Consider the following 11,012-nt stretch of genomic DNA (forward strand, 5'->3'; position numbering starts at 1 on the left):
AGTTTCTGCAGAGATGGGCAAGATGGCTGCAAGTAGAAACTTCCAGTGAAAATTTAAAAAGGTTTATGGGCAGTATCATTATTGTTACAAGGGGTACAAAAAGAAGGGGTAGGTGTTGCAACGCTCAGAAAGCAGTTGAAATAATCTTCCTGCCACAAAGTTGCATTTCTGCATTATTTTCAATACCCTCTTCTAACTCTTACTTGATTGTACATTTCTCTCACCCAAACACTTTTGTCCTTCAATTCTGTGATGTTTGTTGCAGAAGCAAATACCTTGAAGCTAGACAAAAAATCATTTATCGGTTTTGTTAATGTTGCGATGTGTCAATTCAAGCAATGGACACATGCGGGACGTGTGTGCGATGAGTTGAAAATCAATGTAAAAGTGACCAACATTACAGGTGATGAATCCTCAGTGCTGACAAAGATTCTACATTGTGCAGTGAGAACCAGGCTTTAGGGAAATTCATTCCTTTTATGTCACATAATAATATTACTTGACAAAATAGACCATATGATTAAAACAGTTCTTAAAACTTTGTCTTCAAATAAGATTGCTGACCTTTATTCACTGGGATCAGACATCCTCAGCATTTTTTAGAATCTTTCCAAAATGATTAATCTGGGAAATGATTATTTGCTTCGTTCATGTATATGTCACACTCCTTAGACTCTAAATAGGTATAAAGGCCAACAAAGTGTTTCAAAAAGGTGATTCCAAAAAATATATATTTTTGGCATTTTTGTTGGCATTCATGAATTGGAAGAGAGTGTCCCATTCACTTTTAAAAGATCCTATAGCATTGAAAAAACTTGTTTGCAAATTATGAACATTTGGCAACTACCTTTTTGGTTGTTATTTAAACATGGAATTCACAGTGTTATGGGATATCAAGGAAGAGTCTAATATTGGCCATTCAAAAGCTTTGTGATCTAGAAAAATTCATAATAATCTCTGACAAGTATGTATAATCTTTTTTGTAGTTAAAAGTTTATGCTGAACTAGTTTTGAGATCCAGTTTAATGTGGTCAGTAAAAACAAAACAGGTACCCCCAACCAACCATTTTGACTGACCAAAAAACATTCTGAAATGCTTTGCAACATATAGACAACACAAAATACAACAGGTCTGTAAAAATCACTTTCAAAAGAATAAACTACCGTTCCTAATGCTATTTTTTGCAAAAATATTTCTTGCAATTATTTTAAGTTTATTCATAAATGTCCTTGAAAACAAACTTCCTTCAACTTTATCAAAGTTCACTTTTATTTTCATCTTTTTTGTTGCTGCAAAGCTTAGTGACTTTAGTACAAAAACCCTTAATATAATTGTTTCTACTTTTCTTAAAATACTTAATAATGTCTTCTTCATGCTCTTCGATAATGTTTTCACATGTAAAGCGAAGTTTATCTGATATATCGCCGCTCAATGAGACATTTTCTAAGGTAATTGCTTCGCCATCTCTCGATTTTGTACGCACGAATTTTACTCTCCCAGTATCTTTGTCTTTTAACTGTGCATAATTATTCATTCCGCTGCATAGATTTTCACTCACTTCAGTCAAATGAGTTTCTGACCTTGCATATAAAATACTTTTACTCTTTTGGTTTCCTTGTGGATCAACCCGAAAGCCCTCTATTTCAATTGTCTTCTTCGGGTCAACTTTAGAAATTGCATATTCCACTTCATCGGCGATCACTTCACATGCAGCACAGTAGAAGTCTTTATCCCTTGCTGCATCAGAAAAAGATACGGCTATTATAACCAAAAACAGGAATGTTACTTCACTCATTTCCATCTCTTCGGTAGTACTTATAATAAACTTTTTACCAGTCCAGTGGGTAACGATGACACACCACAAAGGCCTAGGCCCACCTGAAATTGTTGTTGCAGTTGCTTAAGCACACAGGGAAACAAGAGGCCCCAATAAGTGGGTGGTTTATCACATGAAGGTTTCAGCATTATTGTTGTCACTCGTCAAGCCTCAACATGGAAGATAATCTTTCTGCTGTTTTGCATGGAGTTGATGACTTGAGATTGGTAAGAACATTTGCTTTTTTCCACATTTATTTTCAGTTAGCAGAGAAGGATTTGGGGCTATGTTCTATGCGCATGAAACTCTCAATTTTCTTTGGAGCAGCAGTGCTTCTGCATGCATTCCTATTTGATACAGTCAAGCCCCCGACACCTACATCCATATTTTTTGATACCTATTTGCTTAGATGCACCCAGTTTAGTCATGTATACGTTTGCAAAAATTGTGGATGGAGCTAAATTTGTGGAATAATGGCAGACAACAGACAAAATAAAAGCTAAAAATATTGTCTAATTTGGGTACTGGTAAATTATTTCTTGATGCTTCCTGTCCAAAAATACTTAAAGGCTTGTAAAAATACAATTGATGAAAATATTTATACCAAACAAAGAGTAAGTCTACCTTAAACATTAACAGCATACTTCAGCTTACCATTATGTTTACTAGTTATTGTTTCCCATTGTTTCATGTTGTTTAATTACCAGTGTTTCCTTTATTTTAGGAACAAACCCCAATCTCAAAGCCTGGTAAAAATGGTAAGATTTTTATTGACTTGTTATTTGATCTGCAGGTTTTCTCTATAATATCCACTGGTTATCCTCTCTTTGATATAGTATGGATTCCATAGCAGTTGCACCCCCTATAAATTTATGTTCAATAAAGAGTGCAGTCTGGCACACTGGAGTGATGAGCATGGCTTGGGTATGGTTTAGGGAGTGGCTTAAATTTACCGGTCCTTTCAAAAGATTGCAAAATGAATTTCTAAATTTGTTTGCAAAAGAGATTCCTATAACTGATTGATTGACCTTCTTGAGATCAGTGCTGCCAAGAATTTTCTTTGGCCAAGGGCAAAACTGAGAGATGTGGACCTTCAAGCAATGGAAGCAGAAGATTTTTGCAACCACACCCTTAACTTTAGTTTTTTAAAATTACATTTCAAAATAATTTTCACAGTCATTTTCTTGCATTCGTTTAAAACAATTTACCATTTTAGGCCCCTTTGAGGCCCCATAGACATAAGGTCCTTGGCAATGTGCCCCTGTCTCATCTTTTTGACCCAGTTTGAGATCATCAGCTAGGATTGTTATGACAATTTTTAAGCTTTTTAAGAATTCTTTCTAAGTTTATTCTTTTGCTTGCAATACCTATAGGAATTTGAATAACAGCCACTAATGTTAATAGGAAAGCTTAGTTTCAACCTTCATTCATTTAACTTCCCTGCAAGGGAAAATTGATATAAACTGGATGAATACTGAAAGACAAAACATTGACAAACTCAAGAATCACTGGGAAACTTGGTGCACACTCAAATGTGAGCATATATCACAAGAACACCCTTTCAATGATGGGTAATGGCTTGTGCTCTTTCAAGATCTCATTAAAAACTCTCATCATAGACTTATGTACTCTCAAGTCTATGATAAAAATTTGGAAAAAATTAAAAATTCTATGGAGGCAATAATTGTTTCACTGTTTGAACTAGAGAAAAAGTACAAAGAATTGCAAAGAATGTTTACTAATTAACCTTTTTAATTAATTTTTAATTCCTTTATAGAGGTCCTAATTGCAATAAATTCTGTTGGTATATGTGGTTCAGATGTTCATTACTGGAAGAAAGGTGCAATTGGGGATTTCATAGTAAAAGCACCTATGATCCTGGGCCATGAATCCAGTGGAACAGTAACTGAAGTTGGAGAAAGTGTCAAGCACTTGAAAGCTGGTAATATATTACATAAATTGGGTATTCTTCCTCAGTTAAATGGTGGTTGTTTGATGAAGACTGAACATATTGCTCACCTAGTATAACCAAGTTAATCTGCTTGATTTTGTTTATAAGAAAAATTTTCATCCTATTAAAAAAAGCTTGGCAAGACCTTAGATAGGCGGGCTGTATATCACTTTCCATACTAAAGCACTTGTGAAATATGATATGAAATTCCTCAATCCTAGCAAGACCTTGAAAAAGCTGACATCCTAACATATACCCTCTCAGAAGTCTGGCTATAGTTATGATTTGATTTTACAATTTAATCTAAAATATATGAGGTGTGGTTTGTGAAAGTGATAGAATACTCTATTTAGTTTAAAAATAACAATCATCCTTTTGGTTAATTGTCTTTTTGGTTCCTTGCAAAGATTTTAGCAGGTGCATGGCTGATTAGACATCTGCAAACAATCTTCTCATTGAGGCACGTCCTGCATAACTTCTGGTCTAAATTGTACAGAAAAGCAGAAATATCACTAATATTAATGTTACAGCTTTTGCTTGTAATTTTTAAGCTTTGTGGTACCAAAAGATTATGCAACTAATGTTCCATTGAAAAATGATTCCCGAGGCAACAGGACAAAGCTTCTGATAACTAAGTAATCTTTACAAATTGCACCTGGCTAAGGTGCATGAATTGGCTTGTTTTTGAGAAGTAGCTGCATGAAAAAATAAGCACCTTGCCTGGCTTAGACCCAGGTGTGCAAACACAAGCCTCAGACTGATAGAAATGTAGCAAATATGAAACACTGCAATACGCCGAGAATAAACAACAATAAATACACGCAAAACAGTAAAGGCTAATATTTCGCCCCGGCATACGTGGCTTCATCAGAGCAAAAGTTAATGGGCTAAAAATTTACACATTTAAAAGAGGCGATGGTGGTGTCGGATTGGCTGATGTGGAATGGTGTGAATGCAGCGCAGTAGTAGAGGAGGGAAGGGTGGCAAATGAGAGAGGGTGGGTGGTGGTGGTGTAATGAAAACCTAATGGGGATGAAGTACTATAATATGAAATAATGATAAAGTTGCTGTAAGGACAACACTTTTTACAGAAACAGGGTACAGCAATGGAAACAAGGATGGCACCACCCTATGCAAACCTTTTCATGGGGACCTTTGAATCTGATGCCCTGGAGAAAGCCCCTTACAAACCTCTTGTATGGTGGCGTTTCATCGACGATATTTTTATGATATGGACACACGGACAAGACAAACTCACCAACTTCATCGATACACTCAACAACACCCATCCCACCATCAAATTCACCACAGAACAATCCAAACGATCCATGCATTTTCTTGACGTCACAATTTCTATCAATAAAAACAACACCCTCTCCACAGATCTCCATGTCAAACCCACATACACACACCAGTATCTCCTCAGCACCTCCCCACACCCCAAACACACAAAACAGTCAATCCCATACAGTCTTGCCCTACGACTACGACGTAAATGCTCGGAAGACGAAACCTACAAATTCCGAAAAAAACAACTACTAAAATACTTGACAAAACGAGGTTACAAAACAAAACAGACACGCAAACAAATACGGAAGGCTTCTAAAAATACCAGACAGGACTGCCTGAAAACCACAAAACAACGTAAAAATCACAGAACACCATTTGTTGTCACCTATCACCCCTCTTTGCCACAGCTATCTACAATCGACGAGCCACAGCTATCAAAAACATCAACATATTACAGAACTCCAAAACATGCAAAGAACTCTTCCCGTAGACCTAAAAACCGTAGACCTAAAAACCTCCGGGATATATTGGTTCGTGCAAGAATAAAACGTGGTTTTGTGGTTTTATAAAAAAAGGCACTCACAAATGCCACTCGCGACGTAACTGCATAAAATGCCAACACATCACAGACAGTACTACATCTATTAACTTTACTAACACTGACAAAAACTACGACATAAAACAAAGACTGGACTGCAACTCTACTAACGTTCTTAACGCATTACAGTGCAAACGCTGTTTAACTAAAGGACACAAGAACTGCCAATACATCGGACAAACAAGCAGCTGAAAGACAGATTTAACGAACACAGACGAGACATTATCAACAAAAAAGTAGACAAATCTGGTGTTGCAGAACATATCTGTAGCCCAGAACATACTATCAATGACCTTACTGTAACACCATTACTGAAACTCAACGACAAACGAGAGAGTGTCCGACGAGCCAAAGAGCAATACCTCATTGGCCTGGCAAACACTCTCACACCGAACGGATAACAGAACCACTGACCGTTAACCTTACAGCAACATAATCATTATTTCATATTATAGTACTTCATCCCCATTACGTTTTTATTCCACCACCACCCACCCACCCTCTCTCATTCGCTACCCTTCCCTCCTCTACCACTGCGCTGCATTCACACCATTACACATCAGCCAATCCGACACCATCATCGCCTCTTTTAAATGTGTAGATTTTTAGCCCATTAACTTTTGCTCTGATGAAGCCCCGTATGCCGGGGCGAAATATTTGCCTTCACTGATTTACGTGTATTTATTGTTGTTTATTCTCGGCGTATTGCAGTGTTTCATATTTGCTACATTTTTATCGACTTTTCGCCGCAAGAACTCCTTGAAGCCCGTCGAGCAGCCTGCTACAGTGACCTTTTCTTCATTCACTCAGACTGATAGATCTGATTGTTGATCATCCAGTTGTTGATCAAAACAGGCCAATCAGAAATGTGAGCACATGCCGTCCAAGGAGGGTGTCTTTTCTATTCCCCTTTACAAAGACACTTTTAGCCAACATACATTTCTTTTTCCTCACTTAGAGAGAGAGATATTGGATTCTGTTTTGTGTTGTGTAGATAATCAGCCTGGTCTAGAAAAAGCTGCTTTTGCTGCCATTGTTTGGAATGTATTTATTTCAATATTTTATTTCTTCTACCATAGTCTTACTTTCATTTTTAACCACTTTATTCCTTTTAAACAAATAGGTGACAGAGTTGCAATAGAGCCAGGGGTTCCATGCCGTCTTTGTGATTTCTGTAAAACAGGGAAATACAACCTTTGCCCTGATATGAAGTTTTGTGCAACACCACCATATGATGGAACACTTTGTAGATATTACGTCCATGCTGCAGACTTTTGCTACAAACTGCCAGATCATGTGTCCTTTGAAGAAGGTGCATTGCTGGAACCATTATCAGTGGCTGTCCATGCATGCAGGAGAGCTGGGGTTTCAAATGGTGATCATGTTTTAGTGTGTGGAGCAGGTATAACAAATTTTTAAACATCTGATTTAGTCTAGCCTAATAATTGTTGATTTCTCTTGATTGATTTGACAACCGACTATTTGTTTGTTTATTTTCGATACCTTGTTTGTAATAAGAAATATTTAACATTTATAGACTATTCTTTTATGCAGTTTTCTTTTATGTAAGATTGCACTTCTTTTATCATTATATCCTTATTCAATGATGATTATTCCTTGCTATTTTGTTTTTTCTTTCTTATTTCTGCATTTTTCTGTACTGCTAATTGTCTAAAGCCAAACATTTTTAAAATCACTACTCTAAACTTCGTGGGTAATGTCATCACCATGCAGCAAGAATAGGCTAGCTCATTCCAATGGTATTTGGAATTAGTAAAATTTTTCTTCGTTGGATCACTACTTTCATTGCCTTTATTCTAGGTCCTATTGGTTTAGTGAATTTGCTAACTGCAAAAGCATGTGGTGCAAGCAGAGTCGCAATCACAGGTAGTATTTGCAGGTTAAAATGTTTGTATAATTCAGTTCCATTAGCTCGGTTTTATGGGAGCAACTGACAAAGCTATCCAGACTTTTTAGCTGTTGTTTGTTTTTTACTTCAGGGTTGTGGATAACTCAAGCCATCAAAGACTAACATTACTGGTCTCCTTGACAAGATTGAAAATGAAACTATGTGAATTGTTTTTACAGATAAATTATACTTTATTTTGCTTTGGTAATAACTCTCCTGAACTTTAAAATCCATATTTAATAAGACGAGACACAAATAAGTTTTCTTGATCAAGTGCCTACTTATTTATGTTGTGGTGCTTGGTCCTAGATCTTGACGAAAACCGTTTGAAAATGGCAAAAAGTCTTGGGGCTGATGCTGTCTTCAAAGTCGATATAAGTGACGGCAAAGCTATGGCTGAAAAGATTACTAAAGAATTTGGATTCGCTGATCGAACAATAGAGTGTACTGGGGCTGAGCCAAGTATTCACAGTGCTATCTATGTAAGTACTGAATGGTCGCGTTTATAAAACAATTTCATGTGTAAGAACGAGACTCTACTGTGGCTTTCACAAAACAAGGAAACATTCGTCTTTGGCACTCAAGTTTAGGCGATGGTTTACAGGGATTATTCTGAATTGTGTTATAAAGTTAATTTTTGAAACAGAAAAACTGACGAATCTTTAGTCACGAGTCTTGAATATGTCTTATAATACACTAGTTGACAAAAATCTGTAGCATTAGCTGAGGTGTAAGTATTGAAGTACCTAAAGTCAGGGGTGTAGTGCTATGAAAAGAGCAGAGTTGTGCCAAAAACTATACCAAAAAGGAAGGGAAGGGCTTTTGGCACTAACAAAGAAGTTGCCTGCCCTGACCCTCTCCCTTCAGGTCTACACTTCTATCAGAAAGAATTACTGTTGACAGCGAGACTAAGTTTTTTTATGCGATAGGAAGGATCTCGTGCTCATTTGGCTACTTTTCATATTCAGCTGCTTTTTAAAAAAAATGTTTATTTAAAATTTTTTCCCGAAAACGAATAAAGTAAAAACAATTTTAGATATATACTTTTAAACACTACATTACTATTCTATATTACTTGTCCACTCTTGTCAGGCAAAGTTTTGTTTTATCTTTATCTCTTATTTGAACAGGCCACAAAATCAGGCGGAGTCCTCGTTATTGTCGGAATGGGCAAAGCAGAGATTCAACTGCCTATTGTCAATGCTTTGATAAGAGAGGTTGACATCAGAGGGATCTTCAGATATGCCAATTGGTATGTTTACGATTGAGCATTACATTCAAATGATAATAAATTCGTCATCGTGAGAACGAGCTGTAAGCCTTTATGCAAACCTTTTCTTCGCAAGGATTTCTCCTGCCGTATTGCATGTTGGTTTAGCAGCGTTCCATCAGGCGTCTACAGAGAACCAACTGTTTTGTAATATAAAACTTTACACATTGTATTTTTTGGTCAACCTGACCGGTCATACTGTCAGCTGTAAAGTCCTCTTTGAAATGCCTTCCCAAGACCTCGATTGTTTACTGTACTCAACATTGTCTTTTTATTTTGAGTTCAGATCATTTTTTGTTTTGTTTTTAGTTCTACGTTACACATTTATTCCATCAAATTCGAACTAAACATATAGCGAATAACCAAACTGCAAGAGCATCATTTTAAACATGAATTTAATAGAATGAAATAGAAGATAAATGTGATATATATAGATAGAATAGATCAGCTTAAATGAGAGAGATTGAAATATATTTGAGAATATTGGGTAATCCGGTGGTAGGGAAGGGCACGATGCTTATATTGAGAAGGGAAAATTTGCCTTGTTGATATGTCTCACAGTAGACCTAAAGATGACGCAGACGTACGAAAGAGAGTTGTCATCGAGCAGGCACGGATCCAGCCTGAATGAGAAATGTCAGAAAGAGAAGCCACGCCCTTGTGTGTTGGAAACGCCCAAATTTTTCTGAATAAAATCAGTATCGCTGATATCGAATAGGGGGATTTTAAAAGAATTCTAAGGAAACGACTTGCAAAGAGAAGACTAAATTTACCTGCAATTCGGAGGGAAAAAGCTTGAGTAGGCCGATCCCGGTAGGATTCAAACCAGGGCCCCCCACATTCGGAACGCAGTGGTCATACCACACATGGTCATTTCACATTTCATTGGTTGCAAAAACAATTGCAATGGTTCACGGTAAACAATAGCATAAATCAACTCTGATTCCTATTGGTTGGCTGTACCGCTGCAGAGGCAAGCTCAGCTTCTGATTTGATAAATCAGATCTCAACTATGCTCGCGCCAAATATTGCAGAGGTGAAGTACACTCTGATTGGCTTACAAGACGTTTGCAGAGGTCAAGCAAGCGGTGATTGGTTCTCGAGGGACAAACAAGTTTCTGGGTTTAGAAAATACGGACCAAATAAATGCCTAGAATCGCCTCTCGACCATTCTGTGCAGAGGCCGAAAGATAGTCAGCAAAATACATGTCCTGTCATCTGTAGGTTGTTAGTATCAACGGGGGCAGATCTAGGACGGACGTTGCTAAAGAAACTATTGATTAAAATTTTTTGATAGTTTCCATTTTATTTTGATGTTGTAAAAATCTGACTTATGCTTCTGCATAAGTTGCTGCAGTTTGGATCCGCCTCTGACCGAGGCTGGCCCAGTAGAGAATTACTTAAAAGGATGAGCTCTCTCGATAGATTAACTAATCGAAGAGAGCCTGTCATCCCCCCCCCTCCCCTTTATAATCTGAGGTGATGTAGAAAGATTTTGATGAACTGAAATAGGGAGTAAATGGCAATGTGATGTGAAACTCGCATTAACCTTTTTTAACCGTTGTTGGGGCACATTTACCACTCTTTCATACTTGGAATCTCGAAAGAGGACTGAAATTATAGGATTATTCTTTTGGAACCTCGAACGTTTTTTTCTTAAACAGACAAAAGGTTACCTTAATTAATGCTTGTGTTTTTTTTAGCTACCCTACTGCCTTAGAAATGATCTCCTGTGGAAGAGTGGATGTGAAACCACTGGTTACTCATCGATTTACCCTTGAGGATTCACTGAAAGCATTTGAAGCATCAAGAACTGCCCAGGATGGGGCAATCAAGGTTGTTATTAACTGCAGTAAAAAGTAAAATTACAAATAAAGCATCGATCTAGAGATAGGTGGATGTTTACAAACAAATATTCTGTAAAATGGGAATTTATATATATGTGGAGCTGGATGAATTGCTTTTTGGAAACTTAATTTGTAAATCGATATATAATTTGACATTGCTTAAAAAAGTCTTGAAATTCATATGTCTTTATAAAACATCTTCGCAATTGTCATCTTCGGGAACCCAGGCAACTCTTTTTTGCTAATTAAAAATTTAGATTAGCAAAACTGTTTGTAAATTGCAAAATATATTTGCATAAATACATTCATATTTACAGATGTTTATATTAC

General features: G+C 36.9%; 3 protein-coding genes across 3 annotated transcripts; 2 read left to right on the forward strand and 1 right to left on the reverse strand.

The window, feature by feature from the left end:
- Nucleotides 1-1,131: 1,131 nt before the first annotated feature.
- On the reverse strand, nucleotides 1,132-1,802 carry LOC135685591 (protein canopy homolog 2-like). Its single transcript, XM_065201573.2, has one exon. The coding sequence runs from the start codon at nucleotides 1,800-1,802 to the stop codon at nucleotides 1,257-1,259; it is 546 nt and encodes a 181-aa protein (XP_065057645.2). The 3' UTR covers nucleotides 1,132-1,256.
- A 38-nt stretch (nucleotides 1,803-1,840) lies between these two features.
- LOC135685816 (sorbitol dehydrogenase) lies at nucleotides 1,841-10,788 on the forward strand. Its single transcript, XM_065201891.2, has 8 exons — nucleotides 1,841-2,044; nucleotides 2,542-2,575; nucleotides 3,595-3,759; nucleotides 6,780-7,058; nucleotides 7,478-7,543; nucleotides 7,875-8,047; nucleotides 8,696-8,817; nucleotides 10,539-10,788. The coding sequence occupies exons 1-8, from the start codon at nucleotides 1,994-1,996 to the stop codon at nucleotides 10,696-10,698; spliced, it is 1,050 nt and encodes a 349-aa protein (XP_065057963.2). The 5' UTR covers nucleotides 1,841-1,993; the 3' UTR covers nucleotides 10,699-10,788.
- On the forward strand, nucleotides 4,676-5,627 carry LOC148958453 (uncharacterized). Its single transcript, XM_089112831.1, has one exon. The coding sequence runs from the start codon at nucleotides 4,875-4,877 to the stop codon at nucleotides 5,625-5,627; it is 753 nt and encodes a 250-aa protein (XP_088968957.1). The 5' UTR covers nucleotides 4,676-4,874.
- Nucleotides 10,789-11,012: the final 224 nt, after the last annotated feature.

Source organism: Rhopilema esculentum, chromosome 15 (assembly GCF_057945365.1).
Source record: "Rhopilema esculentum isolate cy_ngs chromosome 15, ASM5794536v1, whole genome shotgun sequence".
NCBI lineage: Eukaryota > Metazoa > Cnidaria > Scyphozoa > Rhizostomeae > Rhizostomatidae > Rhopilema > Rhopilema esculentum.